At 37.5% G+C, this 21,065-nt stretch overlaps 3 protein-coding genes across 7 annotated transcripts in view; all 3 read left to right on the top strand.

Annotated features, from left to right (window-relative positions):
* The window catches only part of LOC101736633 (actin-binding protein WASF2), a 129,808-nt gene extending 126,731 nt beyond the window's left edge, over nt 1-3,077 (top strand). For all 5 annotated transcript variants that reach the window (XM_062671176.1, XM_062671174.1, XM_038013798.2 and 2 more), the window contains 2 exons: nt 1-181; nt 295-3,077. In XM_062671176.1, the coding sequence (XP_062527160.1) occupies nt 1-181; nt 295-606 (493 nt within the window). In that variant the 3' untranslated portion in view covers nt 607-3,077. The remainder of the gene's footprint in view (nt 182-294) is intronic.
* Nucleotides 3,078-5,148: 2,071 nt separating this feature from the next.
* Nucleotides 5,149-20,681, top strand: LOC119629152 (chromosome transmission fidelity protein 8 homolog). Its single transcript, XM_038014116.2, has 2 exons — nt 5,149-5,375; nt 20,343-20,681. Exons 1-2 carry the CDS (start codon nt 5,356-5,358, stop codon nt 20,659-20,661), a joined length of 339 nt encoding a protein of 112 aa, XP_037870044.1. The 5' UTR covers nt 5,149-5,355; the 3' UTR covers nt 20,662-20,681.
* LOC101736904 (general transcription and DNA repair factor IIH helicase subunit XPB) lies at nt 6,615-20,681 on the top strand. Its single transcript, XM_062671149.1, has 17 exons — nt 6,615-6,866; nt 6,964-7,108; nt 8,511-8,658; nt 9,167-9,307; nt 9,572-9,766; nt 10,284-10,432; nt 11,484-11,635; nt 12,261-12,427; nt 12,910-13,080; nt 14,002-14,222; nt 14,717-14,900; nt 15,985-16,138; nt 17,766-17,955; nt 18,549-18,691; nt 19,325-19,408; nt 19,902-20,123; nt 20,207-20,681. The coding sequence occupies exons 2-16, from the start codon at nt 7,051-7,053 to the stop codon at nt 20,073-20,075; spliced, it is 2,331 nt and encodes a 776-aa protein (XP_062527133.1). The 5' UTR covers nt 6,615-6,866; nt 6,964-7,050; the 3' UTR covers nt 20,076-20,123; nt 20,207-20,681.
* Nucleotides 20,682-21,065: the final 384 nt, after the last annotated feature.

The raw sequence follows: 21,065 nt of genomic DNA, 5'->3' as shown, positions 1-21,065 counted from the left end.
GGAATGGGAAAAACAGCAAAAATTGCAAGCCATGGTGGGGCGGTTACAAGAGATGGTGGAGCAAGAGACGCGCGCGAGATCCGCAGCCGCTGCCGAGAGGCTCGGTCTACCGCCTAGCATACAGCTGCCCGATGGCGAGTACGGCCAGGATGCGCATCTACAGCTCCGAGTCGCTTATCAGGTAAAAGAATACGTTCTGGCGTTAGACCCCTTCTACGTAATCAATACACAACTAGAATTTGCCTGCTTTCTCAAAGACAAATAATCGAAAGCATACCCTGATGCGTATTCCAGCAAGCCGAGCTGACAAGGAGCAGCTTCCAGCCTCCACCGAATAAATGCGTGAGCGACGTGCCCGAGTGGGCGGGTGCAGCAGAAGCTGTAGGCGCGCGGCGCGGTGGCAAGAAAGACGGTCTGCTGCAGAAAGCGACGCGATGGTGGGTGCGTATGGGCGCACGCGGCTCGCCGACCCTGCTGCCGAGCGCACCGCCCCGTGGCACACCGCCCCGCCCTGCGCCGCGCACGCCACCACGCGCTCCGCCCCGCGCGCCGCCCGTGGTCATGGTGCCCCGCCGCGCTGCGCCGCCCGCTCCGCCCGACGCGTGACGCCGCCGCCCGCCCCACTCCACGCTTACATTCCATTACCGGGCGTCTCCCGGAGTATTATAGACTTGATATTTATTTATTCGGGAGCGGGCCGATTGCGCCGCGCCTCCGCGTTCCTCGCGCCGTCTTTGAGTTTCGCGAAAACTAAGACTGAAATGAAATAAAATGACGTAACGTCGCAGAGTCCGTGTTCGAGTATGTCCTCTTAGGTAAATTTGATTTGGACAGATGCGATCGAAGCGTGATTGTGTTCGATGAATCTTTCGATTGTAATCTTCGACGACGTTGATATTGTGGGAGGTGAGCCGTCGTCTCGCAGTGTACGGTTCGTCGATGTATAAGTGACCTATTGTAACGTGTTATTTCTATCTGGCAGCTCAGAATCCTGTGTTTAAACAACTTTTATATTTATTTATCATCGCACGTCAAGGAATGCATATCAGTGCGGCGAATGCTTGAAATGTTAATTTACGACGCATAGTAACTATTTTATTGTAAATATTGTATCTAATTTAATGTTAGAATAATTGATGGCCGAACGCCACTGTCCGAGGGTCTTTTCAAATGAGTGTTTGCTACATTCCATATTTATGTTGAAATATACCTGGGTCCCCCTCCGGTGCTCTCCCGTACTTCTACACCCCTCATGGTGACAATAATTATTATTTACCGTTATCGACTAGTGACTGATGTTTAAAAGCAGAGTAATAATTGAAATCTCACTAGGAAATAGATAATAAAATGTTAAAAAAAAATGTTTTAATTAATTATAAATTAGCTATTTATTATTTATATATCGAGGTCAGCTACTCACAGTCTGTAGAAAATATTTACAAGGTGTCCGGCCGCGTCACCGTCCAGAATGTGAGCAGTTGAGTCTGTTAAAAGTTTTATAATTAATTATAAGCTTCGTCAATCGTTCACTTTGTATTGACGCGATTAGAGCAATTTGAACGTGTTTTGTCTCCTAGTCCCATTATTTTGACTGACACGACATAAAGACAAACACAGGTGAACACGCAACGAGTCGCTGTCGACGTTCCTGCGCGCGGTTTGAAACTGCAACATATTTTTGTACGAACATCTTATAGATCGAATTGAATAGGGGAATGTTTACAGCTCGCTCCTTGTTGATTTTGAACTGAAAATAATTTACATGTTGACTGGCAATTACGGGTTTTAACGTAGTGGCGTGATAGTTTACTGTCACCAAGATCCGGCGGCTAAATAGAGACACCTTTGTCACACATTTGTGGAGAACTAGCTACTGTAAACGGCATACAGACATTGGCGCGTGTAACATAAAAAAAAACTTAATTTATTTGAATTTTAAAATGATGTTATAGCGAAATTATGCAATCTGTTAATTTCTAAGTTCCGCATTCTAAATTATGGTAATCGGTCTTTTTAATTTAATCTACAATAAAAAGACAAAACTTCCATTAGGTCGAAAAATGGAATATATCCTAAAGAAAAGCTATACCGCAAAATGGTTCTCCAAAAACAATTAGTGATCGGATTCGGTGAATGACTGCAATTTAAACAAGCCGACACTTGCTACTATGACAATTAAAAAAGAGTATAATATTATAAAAATAAATGATTTTAATGCATTTTAAGAATTACGTTTTGATTGGGCTAAAGAAGTTGTTTAAATACTGTGCGCTTGTTTCTATCTGTTGAGTTACTTATGATACTTAATTATAGAGCAAATTATAATAATAAATAAATAAATAAATGATATCGTAATTTAAATATTTCAACAAAAAACCTTATACTAACTTCTTGCCCTAAAATCTAAATGCTATATGTACAAAGTATCAAATAATATTCTATAATATATTATACAATAGCATTACGAAATAATTTGTGAATTACTATAGAGCAAAATTGTTATTTGTTTTAATAAATTCAAAGTTCCATGCTAGTTGATATAGACTTGTACTGTGTCACATCTGTAACAATTATATTTATCTGTACGATTTTAATCACGATATCCCAAAGAAATTAATTTAAAAAAATTCGAAATAATCCTGCTAGTCAAAATAAAAACGGTCATTAGCTTAAAAATTAAGATAACATAATTATTATAGATGTGTTACAAAATGTATTATACCTGATGCTGAAATTGTGTAAGTTGATGTCTGGGCAAAGTTCTTAACTACGATTGATGACTGTACTGATAATATTATAATAATCAAGTTGTCCACTAGAATACCTCTGCTTCTTTCGTCGGAAGAGAACTTGAAAGTTCACCACTTAATTTCTTTAGTACCTTTAAAATAAACATTAAATATAGTATTAAACTGTACAAATACTGATTAAAATATAAAAGTTGTTTAAAATACATAATTTCATGTAATAGATATGTAATCTAGAAATCAAACAATATTCCATTGTCATATTAAAATAAGTCAAACAGAAGCAAATGTTTAAAAAAACTGCATTAAATTATGACCTACAATAATGAATACCGCTTTTTATTTACCTTCGTAGGATAAACAATAAACGCGCCATAAAGCATAGCCTTTTTTTAATTGCCCTTTTATTCAGGGGAACATATGAGTCGTCTATTATCAAAGGTGGCAATCTGTGCATTTGGACAAAATATTTTTATTGATATGTCAATACAGATTGATTTGAATATAATCGTCTCCTTCAAAGAATACGGTTCAAAACCTTCACTAAATAAAGGTTAATAGTTAACCTGTTATTTATCTAAGATTTCGTTTCGAAGAGTTTTGTGACTGCCGATGGAATACAAAGTCAATAATTCGTTTTTCTGATTTACCAATCATTTTCCAAAAGTCAGATTGCCGGCTTTGATAATAGTCGACTCATATTTATTATGTCCCTACTGTGTGCTTAGCAGGGCTGCCATCTGTAGGGTTTAAATCGTATTTGTACGACTTTTTGCAAATATTACACGAGTACGATCGAAGCATCGAAATCATACTGAAAACGTACGATTTTTTTACATTTAATCAATTGTAACATTATTATAAGCAAATCGTTCTGGCAGCAATTTTGTAACAAATCCTTTGAAGACAAGTATCCGGAGCCGTAAAATCTTCAAGAAAAACTTTGGACAGAATATTAAAATAATGAATATTGCCAATATTGCCTAGAGTTTCGGGGAAGCACCTTTTATTCTAATTTCTATACATGAAAGAAGACTTTTCCCCGAAAGAAATAGGGTTCATATTTGTTTAACTTTCTTTTAATATTTCCTGTAGTTGGAACAACTACGACGTGTACGACGAATGATTGAATGATGGAATGAATTTGTTCATGCACTGTCTATTTCAATCTTGTTGGTGTATGTGTCTGTATAAATATCTATGTATGTACGATTTTTTATTTAGAATTTTCCTTAGGCGTACGACTTTTTTTGTACTGTGGTACGATTGCGGCATTTTTTCAACTGGCAGCACTGGTGCTTAGTGCGTAAAAATGTATGCAGTTAAAACAGCGTCCCTAGCGACAAATGTAGGCAAACGTTCCAGCTCCATACAAAATTGAGTAAACTTTTACGCTATCGAGAGCGTTAAAAAACTCGCACTAAGCACACTGATAGTTGTTGCCATCGCTCATGAAAGTCGGCAATGGCAAAGGCACAGCCAAGTCGCTGCCTACCGCACTGGACTCTTTCATTTGATGAAATATATGTTATAGCCATAGCGCCCAGGAAAATAATGGATGACAAGATCCCTCAGTTATAAAGACATCGACGCCCAAGTTTGAAATATTTCTATTTATTGGTTTGTTGGACGAACAGCCGTAATGACGTTGAGACTTCCACTTCATGTTTTAAAATGGTATTCACATTGTTAACCATTTTAGTGCCGAGCTTATTTTGACATAAAATACAAAAATTGCTAAAGGATTTTGAAAAAAAAAACACTTTTTTTAGTTAAGTGTGCACGGAATCTTAATTATTTTCCTCAAATGTAGATAGATTATCGTAATTCTTTCTGTGATGGGTAATGGGACCTATCAAACTACTCAAATGTAACATATTTCTTAATATGTGTACTGTATTTAACTAAGTAATGTAACTAACTGTACTTATTTAATTAGGAAAAAAAGAAAACGAGTACATAAAAAAAAATACCAAAATGTTTCTCCATAAGCCCCATGGACATTTTTACAGTGTACACAAACTAGCGAAGATCGAGTCACTCCTTTTCCTCCTTTATTACTAGACACCTAATAATGGCGAAACTTCCTCCCTCATAAACTCGTTACTTCTCTAAGCCAAAATTTCAACCTATAACCAAACTGCGCAGTAGTCGGTATTCCGACGCTCCACACTTTATACGCATTAATATAGAGTCGATCTATCGACGGTTCGCGCTTTAAGGGTTAAATTATCTAAAGACTCACATGAGCCAAATATATAAATAATATATATATAAATAAAAAGACTCCGAACAAGGTTCATCATATAAGGTATTAAAAAATAACGAAAAAATGAAATTGCTACCATTAGTAGTTAAAATAAGCTGTAAGACCAATGAGATGTTGGTCATGGTTGAAAAAATTAAAAAGATGAGTATTTGTAAACAATGTCACTAACCGGTCACGGCTACACGGTACATAATAATAAAGAACTGGATCATAATTGATAACCATGCATAACCTGCAGTGACGACTTTTATATTAATTTACATAAAGCTTTAACTATATATGCGAAAGTAGAATTAAAATTATAAAACATATTGCCTTTTACTAGGAAGATAAATCATCATGCAGATTTACATCGATTGGTATGTGACGTGCATTGTTGTTAATTTAACCAATATTTCTATTTTATATACCTAATCTTATTAGGACTATGTTCAACTAGTTCTCTTATTAATAAAAATAATCTGTTTAAAAACTTAACCTTACTATTTTTACAATAAATTTTATGCTTAAATAAAAACAATCAGTGCTTATTTACAACGAAAATGTTTTTATTATTATTCGATATAGATACCTATGTTATTTTAATCTATATCGATATTTAAATATTACTATGCTTATTGATCATTGCATTTAATTGAAAATGCAATTTTTCATTTTCGAATCGAAGAAAAGGAATCTGTCATTGACACTGATTAAGACAACTTAAACGATCGTGTCACAATCGTGTGTCATTCGCGCAGACGGTATTCCATCATTATTCCATAGATGTATTTATCTGTATAAAACTGTCACTTTTCTACCCACTTAACGTATCCCTTAGAGTGGATTTTTTTTCTTTTAGGAATCATTTGCTATTTGCGAATGAAGATCTGTCCTAATTTAACAGAATAGGATTTCCGAATGGCTTTTCCCATTTCAAAAATATATTTCATAAACCGATTCTTGTGCTGTGCTAATGATGTAAGAAATGGGCTCCCTTATCTCTCCTTACAATATTAAAATAATTTAATAATTGTTCAACATTTAGTGTTGTTTTATAAATATATTTATGTTACTTTGTATGATATATAAATTTACCAATTTAAGTAAAACACCACAGCCAATGAATTTGGTATTTGGTAAAATCAGGCAGCATATAGTCACACCCAATTTCATTGTTACATAGAAATTTCATAGTTTTCATACGTCGTGAGTTGAACGTTTAGTTATATTGATCCTATCGTTCCTATCCATCAGTTCCATTTATTGTAAAATATCGGAAGGTATGATAATTGAAGTACAACTAAGAGAACATGTATTGCAGCGTCGTGACTGTATTGAACACTAAACATAAATAATGAAAATGTTAATTAATTGTGTTAAAATGTTAATACATAAAATACTACATTTATTATCTGTGGTTGTGTCATTAAATTATGAACTTACTGAGAGAAAGTCTCCGTAAATGACCACCATTTTACTCAGATTGTATTTCATCCCATCTCATCTCATTTCATTTCGTTTTTATTTCATGCCATGTTTCATATTAATGAACTTCATTTCATTTTATAATATCAATTTTCATATAAAACAAGTTTTCATTAAAATTAAAATAAGACTTGACCTAAAGGTCTTCGTTACCAGGTCATAAAATCCCTAAAGAAAAGCATGTTTTGGATTTTTAACATAGAACACTTAGGATTTTTTAAAATATAATCTGATGTTTTCAAAGTAAATTTTTAATAGGGTACTTTCAAAGATAGGTATTTAATTAATTGAAATGTTTGGATGGGTAACCTTATTAACCTTGCATAAGCTAAGGAACTTTAACAACAAATACATAGTGCGTCAAACATTCACAGAAAAATTGAGTAAGTATTTCTGATAAAAAAAGATACATTCTCATCTAAAAGTAAAATTCTTAAGTAAACACGAGTGAGATAATGTTACAATAACAATTTTTTGCAGACATATAGTTGATTATAAAACAGAATAATAGTACATACAAATACAGTTAATTGTGATTGGCGAGAAAAATAAATCTATTCTACCAAAATGGGGCCCCCGAAGAAATTCAAGAGATATGACTCAAAAGGAGGAAGTGATAGATCAAGTAAGTTAATAATAAAATTTTGGAAAGTACCTATTTAATTCTGTAAAATTATTATATAACTAATACATTCATAATTTATAATAAATAAATTAAAAGTTAAGGCAGAGATAGGGAATCAATCACATACGACAAAATATCTTGGGCGTGCCGCATATCAAAATTGTTTTCAAATTAGCATTTGCAAAAAACAAAGTTTAATGGTAATATTATTTTTTATGAAAAAACTAGAATGAGATCATACTTCATTGTGCTATTTTAACCTGATTTTGTCCACTTCTTTCTTTCTTTCTTTCTTTCCTAATACCCTCTGCTGGGGTGTAGGGCTCGAATACAATCCTTCCATTTACACTTAATTTAATCCACGACCTGTAGAAAAAATTCAAGGCCAAAGAATCACATTGATGCCTGAAAGGCAAACGTGACTAAGCGACAATGCGTGAACTTTACATTAGACTAATTTAAAGTTGAAATATCTGAAAACAAAATTTATTTTAACCAATCTAGCTGTAGTATAATCTAGCTAGTAGCTGTAGGATTGAAATGATTTTAATAGACCTAGAAATATTTTTTTTTGTGCATCGAATATGGTTATTGCCTATCATTTATGTACAAAGCAGTTATTGTCGCTTAGTCATGTTTACCTTTCAAGTGTCGACATGTAATCATAAACATATTTTTTTAACTAAGCAAAGTACCTATAAAATACCATTGAGTGGCAAACCTAGACATGCTGCATGTGATCATATAACACTAACGATTCTCAAAATTTGTCATTCGCAGTACTTCTTTAACTAAAGGCTATTATAATGACAAACATTCCTGAGAAATTTATTGGTGGTAAGTTGGGTTGTGAGCCCCCACAGGTAGTTACCACCATCCTGCCTATTTCTGCCATGAAGCAGTAACACACTTAGGTTTGAGGGCTAGCGCTGCTGTTGTACTATAAAACTGAGACTTAGAACTCTTGTTTCAAGGTTTGCAGCATTTACCTTGTTGATGTTTATGGGCTCCAGTATTTGCTTAACACCAAGTGGCCCATGAGCTTGTGCACTGATCTAAGTTAAAAAAATTTACCACTAACTCATTTTGGGACAAGTAGCTAGGACTAAAACTAGAAGCCAAATTGACATATAATATGTATAAGCTGACCCAACACTTGAATGAGATCTGAAATAGACATTAACCTATTGTTTTCATTACAAAGAGTTGTTTTTAGTTAATTAACAGTACCAATGAAAAATAAATATGAGATTGATCAAGAATAGTGCTTAAGTAATTTAAGAAAATAAAAATATTTCCAAATTAGTAACTCACTCTTCATATCTGGAAGAAACATTCTGCAGCTGCATACTTATTACATCATATATTTATATTTACATTTTTGTTTCTATTTTGTTAATAGGTAAAAAGAAAAAAGTAGATGAGGATATAACAATAGATCTTGTAGATGATGATAATGCAGAAAACGATGGGGTCCCTGTTGCTGCCATGCAAGATGCTGAGAAGAATGATCAAGTACCTGAAGACGAATTTGGTGCTAAAGATTATAGGTATAACATACACCTTAGTTCTTTTCTTTTCTGCCTGTGCTGGTAACCTAGAGGGGTTATGCCAGCTTCGCCGAGCGAGTAGGTGTGTTCACAGGGCTGTAACCTGACGAGCTTGCTAATACGGAAGCTCCCTCTGGATCAGGAACACTACCCACTGAGAAGATCCGGAAAGAAATTCAGCAGCTATGAACTTCATTATTGTACACAGAAATGTGTGCCAATTTAAAATTAATTATAATGATCACATTGCGTAATACAAACCTGGAAAAACTGTTTCTTAATATAATACAATGAAGATTTTAATTATTATTATTATATTAAACTATTTAAACTATTATAACATAAAAATGTTATAAACAAATAAAAATTTAAATGTTTGGACTGTTACTATATACATCCACAAATGAATAACACATTTTGTAGAAGAGCTGTTTTAGTTAGTTCTTAATAATCTAAAACTTTCCTGCCAAGTCTTTTCCTAAATTGAATTTTATTAACAACATTTCAGAAGTCAAATGCCGCTTAAACCAGACAACGCCAGTCGTCCTTTATGGGTGGCACCCAATGGACATATTTTCTTGGAAGCATTTTCTCCAGTTTACAAACATGCTCATGATTTTTTGATTGCTATAGCTGAACCAGTTTGCAGGTGAAGTGAATTTTTTTTTTTTTTCAGTATTAATACAAAACACTAAGTAAACAACAAATAGTAAACAAGATTAAAAAATTTAATTCTTCCAAACAAATTATTCTAAAGTAAATTAAATTAAAAGCAAACTAAGTTAAATTAGTGATATTAAATTTTTATGACTTATTTTATAATATTTTGAACTTTATAACCGATTAATAAAATTTACCGTTTGATTAATAGATTATTGTTGATCAAAAGTAAAATCTATTTTTCTGATTTCAGACCCCAACACATACATGAATACAAATTGACAGCGTACAGTTTGTACGCGGCAGTTTCGGTGGGCCTACAGACCAATGACATTATTGAGTACCTGCAGAGACTGAGCAAGTGTGCTGTACCGGCCGGCATCGTAGAGTTCATTAAACTATGTACCCTCTCTTATGGTAAAGTGAAGCTGGTGTTAAAACATAACAGGTCAGTTCTGCTTCATTGCTTGTCATCCATCTAAAATAAAATTAAGCTAGGTAAGGCTAATCATTTTATTTTTCGATCACGATTTTTAGTAGCTTCTCAGATGAGCTGGTGAAAAACATGTTCGTACCGGTATAAGGACTTCAATGCTCCCTGTGCTGTGTAGCATATGTATTATGGGGACGACTCTGAGGAATTTTTTGCCTAGGAGTGTGCCACCGAATTTACTAATATTCATTGCATAAATAGCGACCACCCTCCTGATGCTAATAGCAAAATATGCCTTCACAAAGTTCATTAAAAGCTGTTTATTCAGAGCCAGAAAGAAGAGTATTTAAACAGTTAGAGTTTTTTTATTATTTATTACCCTTATAGGCAGACGAGCATACGGCCCACCTGATGGTGAGTGGTTACCGTCGCTCATGGACTTCAGCAATGCCAGGGGCAGAGCCAAGCCGCTGCCTACCGTATATAAAAACGTAGTACAAGAATACTGTTTGTAATAATATAAAGTTTGCAGGTATCTAGTCGAGAGTAAGCACGTGGAGGTACTGCAGAAGCTATTGAAAGATCCAGTGATTCAACAGTGCAGGCTGCGACGCGACGGCGACGAGGATCTGCTGTCCAACGACCTGCCCGCCAAGCCAGCCACGTCCCTCGCCAAACCAGGTGACGTATGCCTCAGCAAGACGCGGCGTCGAAGCGTAATACTTAGAGTTGGTTTCCTGTAAGCGGTCGCGGTTTTAACATCGAACGAATGGTACCTAGTGATCGCCTTTGACTATTTTGCAAACAAAGGGTTTATCTAAATTGGAAACAATTAACATAGAGCAACAAAACTTCCATCAAGTGATATGTCCCAATATTTTTGATTAGTATAGATATACATAAACACGAAATGTTTATAAAACATTCTTTTAGGTTTTGTTAGATTTAACAAAAAAATAACAATTCAGATACTCTCTTAACTTATAGAGTGACGCCGGAGGTTGTTTTCAAGTCATAATAACTAAAATGTTATGTGTGATTTGAATAAACAGGACTAGTCATATAGTGGAAAAATAGCATAGTGTGCATTACAGTGGAAAGTCGTCGTGGCCTAAAGGATAAGACGTCCAGTGCATTCGTACCTAGCGATGCAACGGTGTTCGAATCCCGCAGGCGGGTACCAATTTTTCTAATGAAATACGTACTTAACAAATGTTCACGATTGACTTCCACGGCAAAGGAATAACATCTTGTAGTAAAAATTAAACCCGCAAAATTATAATTTTCGTAATTAATGGTGGTAAAATAAATAAAAAATTGTTACGTTACAAATATTTGCTTTTTTTATTGCTTAGGTGGGTGGACGAGCCCAGAGTTCATAGACATCTACAATATAAATACCGTCACCCACCTTGAGATATGAGTAAGGTCTCAGTATAGTTACAGCCGCCCCACTCTTGAAACCGAAACGCATTACTGCTTCACGACGGAAATAGGCAGGGTGATAGTACCTACCCGTGCGGACTCACAATACGTCCTACCACCAATTACTTATTTGCCTATTTACATATTACTGATTGTGTTGCCGAATTTTAAAACGATGACGTACCATTTGTAAGAAGCAATTTGTGTATGTTTCTGTAGTGACCTATAAAACTTATCCTTAAAATAATCTCGTAACTGTCTGTCCATCTGCGTCTTAAGTTTACTTGACTGCTTCTCAAACGATCAGGTGAAGAAAAACCACCGGCGGCGAACGGCGCTGTGCCCGACGACATCAGTCAGTTCTATCAGCAACTAGATAAGGATGACGACGAGGAGGAGACCTCTGGTGTTACTGCCAACGCAGCTGTTGCCTTTGAAGTGGATCCTGACAAAATCGAAGTGAGTGTGCCAATGAATATTAATCCTATTGAAAATTTTAGCAACCCATACATTTTTTTTATTGCTTATATGGGTGGACGGGCTCACAGCCCACCTGGTGTTAAGTGGTTACTGGAGCCCATAGACATCTACAACGTTAATGCGCCACCCACCTTGAGATATAAGTTCTAAGGTCTCAAGTATAGTTACAACGGCTGCCCCACCCTTCAAACCGAAACGCATTACTGCTTCACGGCAGAAATAGGCAGGGTGGTGGTACCTACCCGCGCGGACTCACAAGAGGTCCTACCGTAGCATCGGTCACCACTTTCGTCGAACCCGTCGCTTGCGACGAAGGGCTCGGCGAGTAAACTTACCCACCGACCCAGCCCACTGAGTTTCTCAGTAGGTCGCGTTTCCGATCCGGTGGTAGATTCTGCGAAGCACGGCTCTTGCTAGGGCTAATGTTAGCAACGTCGTCAGGTTTAAGCCCCGTGAGCTCACCTACTTGTTAAGGCTACGCTGAAATGGTCTCTCAAGACCATCAAGCTTAGATAGGGAAAAAATAATAAAAAAAGGTATTTAAAACATACTGTGTGTTCAAAAAAAAAAAAAAAAATTGTTTTATAAACCATTTTGTTTTAAGGTAATACAAAAACGTTGTATCGAGTTGGAGCATCCATTGCTGGCTGAGTACGACTTCCGGAACGACTCCATCAATCCGGACATCAACATTGATCTTAAACCAACTGCCGTTTTGCGACCTTATCAAGAGAAGAGCTTGAGGAAAATGTTCGGCAACGGCAGGGCGAGGTGAATAGCCATTGCTTTGTTTGGTTCTGACAAAATTAGTCTATTCAGTCACAGGAATACAGCAAGGCAGTGATTTTTGACACGATGACATCATGCATTGCACGCTGACTAACATAGGCAATTGATGGAATCGAAGCTCGGGGTCGGGTGAGAAACGCATTACTGCTTCACGGCTGAAATAGGCGGGTGGTGGTACCCACCCGCCCGGACTCAAGAGGTCCTACCACCAATTACTTATTTGCCTGTTTACATATTACTGATTGTGTTGCCGAATTTTAAAACGATAATTTTTATAACACGATGTTATTCCTTCACCGTGGAAGTCAATCGTGAACTTTTGTGAAGTACTTATTTCATTAGAAAAATTGGTATCCGCCTGCGGGATTCGAACACCGGTGCATCGCTCGACACGAATGCACCGGACGTCTTATCCTTTAGGCCACGACGACTCAGTAATGCACGGCACTTCCTGTATGTACCAGGTCAGGCGTGATAGTGTTGCCGTGCGGCGCCGGCAAGTCGCTGGTGGGCGTGACGGCGGTGTGCACGGTGCGCAAGCGCGCCCTCGTGCTCTGCAACTCCGGCGTCTCCGTGGAACAGTGGAAGCAACAGTTCAAGTGCTGGTCCACGGCGGACGACAGCATGATCTGCAGGTCACTGACCCCATTATTTTAACCGACTTAAGGCACGTTATACACATTCTTCAATCTGGCAACATTAAGAACGAATTGATCTTGTCGATACTTTTTGGCGGGAACGCGAGGAGTGAAGTTTTGTGATTAGTTTTATTTTGTCTATTTAGTGTTTCTGTAAGTTTAAATGTGTAATAACGGTGGTATATTAACTGTTTAATATCTGTGAAAGTGCACAAATGTGGGAAAATGAAACAAAGCCGCCGGACGTAACTTCTCGAGATCCTCCAAACAGTCAACTGAAAAAATCTCAGTAAATGACCACCATTTTATTGAATTGTATTTCATCCCATATCATCTCATCTCGTTTTATTTAATTTCATCTCAGTTGATAAAGTCTCAAATTAATCATCTTCATTTCATTTCATTTCACTACATATTATCATTTTTCATAAAAATAAGAATATTTATAAATTAAAATAAGAAATGACCTAAAGGTTTTAGTTACCAGGTCATAAAATGTCTTAAAAAAAATATTGATCTTGTGTTAAAATAGACAAGAGTATTATATCTTGATAGTCTACCTGCTCGCATTAGAATCGCAAACTCTCTTTATCTAAATAGGATTTTATTTAGTGTGATTATTACAGCTTCTTAGTAGTCGAAATTGTTAATGGTACAGCAGTACGGTAAAGCAGACTTATATTCATCCACTTTGAAACAGTAGATTGAATGTATTGGAATAATAGATGATTGGAACTTGGAGAAAGAGGCAAAACGGTGACACTAATCCATATGGTCTTAACATGCCCTATCTTATTAGAGAATAGAAGGTAGATGAAAAATAACGCATAGAAAAAATCAATATGAATGTTAGCTTAATTATATAAGTAACTGCTCAATGAATTTAAAGATAACAAAAACAACTCTTATATTTCACAGGTTCACATCAGAAGCCAAGGACAAGCCGATGGGAGCGGGTATCCTCGTAACGACGTATTCCATGATAACTCACGGACAGAGACGCTCGTGGGAGGCCGAACAGACGATGAAGTGGCTCCAGGCCCAGGAGTGGGGCCTGGTCGTGCTCGACGAAGTGCACACGATACCTGCCAAAATGTTCCGCAGGGTGCTCACCATCGTGCACTCGCACGCCAAACTGGGTCAGTACCACTCTCGTCTCCCATCGCCACAAACGCAGTCTCCTGGATTTTGTAGCTTCTCTACGCTCTCTAGAGGAAACTCATAGGTAACTAGTATTTTTATAGTTACATAATCTGGCACTATTTCTGCCGCGAAAGTCACGCGTTTTTGTAGTTTAGACTTTAACCTCACGTCCCAAGATGGGCGGCGGCACTAACCGCTTGCCTGCAGTAGCGGATTTGGACTTGATGCCGCTCGAGGGCCTATTTATCACGCCGCCCTTTTATTAATAAATATTTTTATTTTAAATTTACAATTACTTTCTTAACTAACATAAATTTAAATATCCTAAGAATATATATAAACTAATCTGTATTTATTTTCAAATGAGGGTATCTTTACTTTTCTTCGTCTATGAAATTTTGAAATTTAAAAAAAATTGCCGCCCCTCCGTTTGGGCGGTGCGCTGGCCTGCCTGCCCACGGCTCTAACTAAACAGGTGGTATCGGGACAGGTTTGACGGCGACCCTGCTGCGAGAGGACGACAAGATCGCGGACCTGAACTTCCTGATAGGCCCGAAGCTGTACGAGGCGAACTGGCTCGAGCTGCAGGCGGCCGGCTACATCGCGCGCGTGCAGTGCGCCGAGGTGTGGTGCCCCATGACGCCAGAGTTCTACAGGGAATACCTAGTGCAGAAGTAAAACATCTCTTCATATACCTTCATCATATCCGGGACTACAATTTTTTTTTTTATTGATTAGAGGATGGACGAGCTCACAGCCCACCTGGTGTTAAGTGGTTACTGGAGCCCATAGACATCTACAGCGTAAATGCGCCACCTACCTTGAGATATAAGTTCTAAGGTCTCAGGTATAGTTACAACGGCTGCCCCACCCTTCAAACCGAAACACATTACTGCTTAACGGCAGAAATAGGCAGGGCGGTGGTACCTACTCGCGCGGACTCACAAGAGGTCCTACCTATAGTAATTTTTTTTTTCGTTTTTTTTAGTCTTTTACACTAAAAAAAAAACTACTATTGCATGGTCTAGTGCCGTGACGGAGTTATTCAAATACCAGGTTGAATGTAACAGAGAACTTAAAGCAGTCTATCAAATTGGCCCACACTCTATTAATTTTACTAGTTGAAGTCAAAATATGTTGGTGCCTATTAATTCAAGTACATATTAATTTATTATTTACAAAGTTTATCTAACGTTTTTTCGCCAATTTCCTCTAGTTTACCTTGAATTTGATATATGAAATTTGTAATTCTGTATTTTTAACCTTTTTCATGGTATTTTTTCTAAATATTGTCAACTGTTACCTTGTCCTTTGCACTTTATCCAAGTAATCGAGGTGACTATTATGACAAATCTTGGTATAACTAATAAATTAATTGTTAGTGAAGCTATAAACTATGTGACACTGAAAGAGAGAAAGAGAGAGAGAGAGTACTCTTTATTGTATACAAAATAAATAAACAATGCGAAACATTCAATACAAAAAAAAGTACAGTTGACGGTGTTATTGCTAAGAGCGATTTCTTCCAGACAAGCATCATATTGTCAATGAATCAATTGATCTGTGTGCTTAGTGCGAGTTCTTTAACGTTCTCGATAGCGTAAAAGTTAACCCACTTTTGTATGCAGTTGGAACAGCGCCCCTAGCGGCAAACGTACGCAAACGATCCTATTCGATACAAATATGAGCTAACTTTTACGCTATCGAGAACGTTAAAGAACTCGCACTAAGCACACTTAAGTGAGTGAACGGTTTCAGAATAAACAAGAAAATGTTGTTGTACGTAATGAACCCGTCGAAGTTCCGCGCGTGCCAGTACCTGGTGCGCTACCACGAGCGGCGCGGCGACAAGACCATCGTGTTCTCCGACAACGTGTTCGCGCTCAGGCACTACGCCGTCAAGATGAACAAGGTTAGAGAGAGAGAGAGAGAGACATCGTCGCTGTCAAACCAATGTGCACAAACCACTTTACTGGTGGTAGGACCTCTTGTGAGTCCGCGCGGGTAACTACCACCACCTGCCTATTTCTGCCGTGAAGCACCAATGCGCTTCGGTTTTTTGAAGAGTGGGGCAGCCGTTGTAACTATACTTGAGACCTTAGAACTTACATCTCAAGTTGGGTGGCGCATTTGCGTTGTAGATGTTTATGGGCTCCAGTAACCACTTAAAAAAAACCAAAATCAGCTATGTGCAAAAACTCTATTTTGAATTAACGAATAAAAACATTTTCGTATCAAATTTTATATGAAGGTGAATTTTTAAGACCAAATGAAAGCTATAGGATAAATATTAAAGCTATAGAGACACATAATAGTTTTTTTTATACGGTAGATAAGGGCTGTGAACTATACGAAAAGGTCAAAAAGTGCACATAGCGGATTTTGGTTTGACCACGACAATATGTTTATGTAGCGATAACTCTACAAGGAACAAACAACACTGGCTGCGGGATTGACTATCATAACCCACAGAAACAGCCCACTGAGTTTCTCGCCGGATCTTCTCAGTAGATCTCGTTTCCAATCCGGTGCAACACTCCCGGTTTAAGCCCCGTAAGCTCACCTACTAGTTCGGTAAAACTAGAATACCACTCGAGGTTACTAGAATAGCTATAATAAAAAACGAAAAAAAGTTGAATATACAACGTTCCAATGTTTTCCATTTATCCACAATTAAATACATATGACGGATAAGGGCTACTTCCAAAGTGTTTTTAAAATGATGACGTCGTCGTCGTCGTCGAACCTGTCACTTGCGACGAAGGGCTCGGCGAGTAAATTAATCCACAGACACATCTCATTGAGTTTCTCGTCGGATCTTTTCAGCGGGTCTTGTTTCCAATCCGGAGGTAGATTCTGCGAAACACTGCTCTTGCTAGGGCTAATGTTAGCAACGTCGTCAGGTTTGAGCCCCGTGAGCCCACCTACTTACTTGTTACGCTACGCTGACATAGCCTCTCAAAGCTTATAATTAGCAGCAGTATCAGCTTAGGTAGGAAAAAGAAAAAGTACCTAATAGTGCGTGCTTACAACACCTATCTACCAGTTCACTTTGAATTGCTTGTCTCTTAACATCATATCTCATGCTTTTGAGAATTCAAGACTCAGACGTTTAATTCTCCAACGTTGTCGTCTCAAGGCTATCAGCATAAGTAGGAAAAAAAAAAAAAAAAAAAAGTTGTCGCGATCGCTCATGCGTATTAAAGTACATATACGTCACGTAATGTAATTGCAATATTTGTCAAGAAATGGCTTTCGTTGTCGCGTCTGTAACAACACGAACACGCAATGTAACACGAACATATCTAACGGACCGTTGACCCATATGCGTCAGCTAGTTTTGTAATCGCTATAAAATAAAATAAATAATTTTCGTAAAAATAAAAGTTGTCATGTCTGAAATCGCCAATCGCCGTGTAAAAATTATATTAAAAAAAATCGTTCAAAACTAATAAATGAAACATACAATTTGAATGGTGCTTTTGCTTTGCAATATTACGTAGGGTGTAATTTGTAATGAAACAATCTCCGCGTTGCAGCCATACATCTACGGGCCGACGTCCCAGAGCGAGCGAATACAGATCCTCCAGAATTTCAAGTTCAACCCTAAAGTGAATACGATATTCGTGAGTAAAGTCGCCGACACCAGCTTCGATCTGCCCGAAGCGAACGTGCTTATACAGATCTCTTCGCACGGAGGCTCCAGGCGACAAGAGGCACAGAGATTAGGTAAAGTTAACATGGATCTAAATTTATATTATAATATTTGTAGTAACTATATTTGAGACCTTAGAACTTATATCTCAAGGTGGGTGCCGCATTTACGTTGTGGATGTCTATGGGCTCCAGTAACCACTTAACACCAGGTGGGCTGTGAGCTCGTCCACACATTTAAGCAATAAAAAATAAAACTTCATCATCACTACATAGTATAAAACAAAGTCGCTTTCTCTGTCCCTATATTCTTTAAAACTACGAAACGGATTTTGATGCGTTTTTTTTTAATAGATAGAGTGATTTGAATAGGATGGTTTATATGTATAATAACATCCATGAAATAGTGGAGAAATCAATAATAAATTACAGTTTCCGAAGCGGAGCGAGGGCGGGTCGCTAGTATTGAATAATTAATGTAAAATCGCTTTGTGCGCGACGAGAGAATTTTCTAGATCTTGAATGGAATGTGGTAAAATGTGGCCAAAATAATAGAAATATATCTTTCTCGCTCTTTTTGGCACTAAATAAAGTTTAGGTTTGACGCGTCAACATCTTTGCAGTCGAGAGTATTCACTCATTTATTTAGTCTCCTTTGTAATTTCCAGGTCGTATTTTAAGAGCAAAGAAAGGCGCTTTGGCCGAAGAATATAATGCCTTTTTCTACACTCTAGTATCACAAGACACCTTGGAGATGGCTTACAGTAGAAAAAGACAAAGATTTCTTGTTAATCAGGGTTACAGTTATAAGGTAAATATGATATATGAGGCCTATAAAATCAAAGGCAGCTAAACGCCTTAATGTCGTAATATGTATTAACAATGGCTCTATCTTGTTTAGTTAGTTGAACATGCTTTAGTGTTTTCATGTTATAACAAATGCAGCTAAATCTCTAACAAATTTAGTTCAAAAAAGTTAAGTTTACTCTGTATTAAGTACTAATAAACGAAGTTTTATCATTTAAAATTTAGATTATTAGTAATATTCTCATTCTTTATAAATCTGGTTTAAAATAAAGAATATCGTAGCTATACGAACAAAGTTATTTCAGATTCTCAAACCGGGAGTGTTGCTAACACTGGCCCTAGCAAGAGCAGTACTTCAATGGATCGGGAGGATCCGTAATGACGTGTTTAGGGCCGATTTTTGTAGTTTACCTGAATATTTGACAGACTTGGATTTAGCTGCCTTTGATTTTATAGGCCTCATATACTATATATTCAGTACATTACAGAGTTGTAGTATAATTCGCTATATTAGTACTGTGTTACTTTCCTATTTTCTATAATCTTCTTTATATGAAAAAATCTATGCTATTCTCACTTCGAAGACGTATTCTGTTTATATTTGAACTAATACAAATGTATTTTATTTATTTATTAGGTTATAACAGAACTAAAAGGTATGGATCAAGAGCCCGATATGCTGTATGGCACCCGCGAGGAACAAGGCACTTTACTCTCACAGGTTTGATTATTATATGCCTTTAATTCGTACATTCCTTTTAGTAAAATATATAGCTTAAAAGAAACTACTTCGGACTTCCACAAATAATTCAAGACCAAAATTAGCCAAATCGATCCAGCCGTTCTCGAGTTTTAGCGAGACTAACGAACAGCAATTCAGTTTTATATATTAGATTAGTATCAACAATTCGATTTTTTTAATTAAACTTTAACTAAGTTTTCTCAATTCAAATAGCCGAAGAAGTTTTAGCTTTGAGAAGCTATTTCAGCGTAACCTTAATTAGTAGGTGAGCTCAACGTTGCTAACACAAACTCTAGCAAGAGCCGTGCTTCGCAAAATCCACCACCGGATCGGAAACGCGACCCACTGAGAAGATCCGGCGAGAAACTCAGTGGGCTGTGTCTGTGGGTTAATTTACTCGTAGCGACGGGTTCGACGAGAACGATGACCGGTGCTTGAGGTATTCGATAGTGTACCATTGACCCTTGTTCAGGTGCTGGCGGCCTCTGAGACAGAGTGCGAGGAGGAGCGGGAGGGCGCGGTGGGGGGCGTGTCGCGGCGGGGGGGCGCGCTGTCGTCGCTGGCGGGCGCGGACGACGCGCTCTACGTGGAGCGCCGCGGCAACCAACACAACAAACATCCTCTCTTCAAGAAGTTCCGATATTAGACCCTCTCGGTACTTTATCTGTGCCCTCACCTCTCGCCTTCTTTAAAGGTATCCGAAATGATGATCACCGCCATGTTTGTTTCCCAATTGTATGCTACGTTACTTATCAGAACTTTCCTCTTTCTTTACAGGTTTTTTTGTTAAAATCAGTCGAACTTAAAAATTAAAATGCTGCAAATGTCTTATCTGTTTTATTTTCACCTCGTCGCTCCATTACCTTTATCATTAAACAGTTCACGATTTCACAAGTAAATTCTCGTTTTTCAGTAAAAATGTGGAAGGCGGCGTTCCGGAGTGGGCTATAATAGAACTGCAGGGACTCGTGCAGATGAAAAACGAGAATCCAACGTGCGCCACCGTCGTGGGCGACCTCCATTACTATAACAGAAACCGACATCCCGTGTTAGTGCTCGGTCATCACGTCCTGAACGGCAAGGAAGTAAAGCTCGAGCAACCCATGGCCGTCATACAAAAAACGAACTTGGGAGATGAAATTAAGTATGAAGTGAAGGCTGTTGTTAAGAAGAAGTTATTGTTCAAATCTAGACCTAAACCTATTATTTGTAATGTATCTGAAAATGTTTGAATAAAAATTTGTATATAATATATATTTTTTTTAATTATCTTAACCATCGACTTATTGGAGTATAGTGACCACACAGTACACGATCAATCGCGAAGCTAGTCTATTGGTTAGTGACTAGCTACTGTACCAAAAGTCCTGGTTCGATTCCCGGTAATTTGTACCACGGTACGATACAAATAATTACAGCGACGTGTCCGTGTCACTGCCGTTACTTCTTCACCTGTAATTCGGGAATTACGGTGTCAAATAGCCCCGAGGGCCGCTTGCTCGTCCGCTTACAGTGGCAAACTTCAAACTTCGATATTAACGATACATCAGATACATCATACACCGAAAATAAATTTAACAAGTAATGCAGGAAACGTAAATGTGTATATTTATAATATACAATCAAACTTCAAACT

The sequence above is a fragment of the Bombyx mori genome, chromosome 11 (genome assembly GCF_030269925.1).
Source record: "Bombyx mori chromosome 11, ASM3026992v2".
Classification (NCBI taxonomy): domain Eukaryota; kingdom Metazoa; phylum Arthropoda; class Insecta; order Lepidoptera; family Bombycidae; genus Bombyx; species Bombyx mori.
The sequence above is the reverse complement of the archived record's forward strand: the minus strand, read 5'-3'. Positions and strand labels throughout refer to the sequence as shown.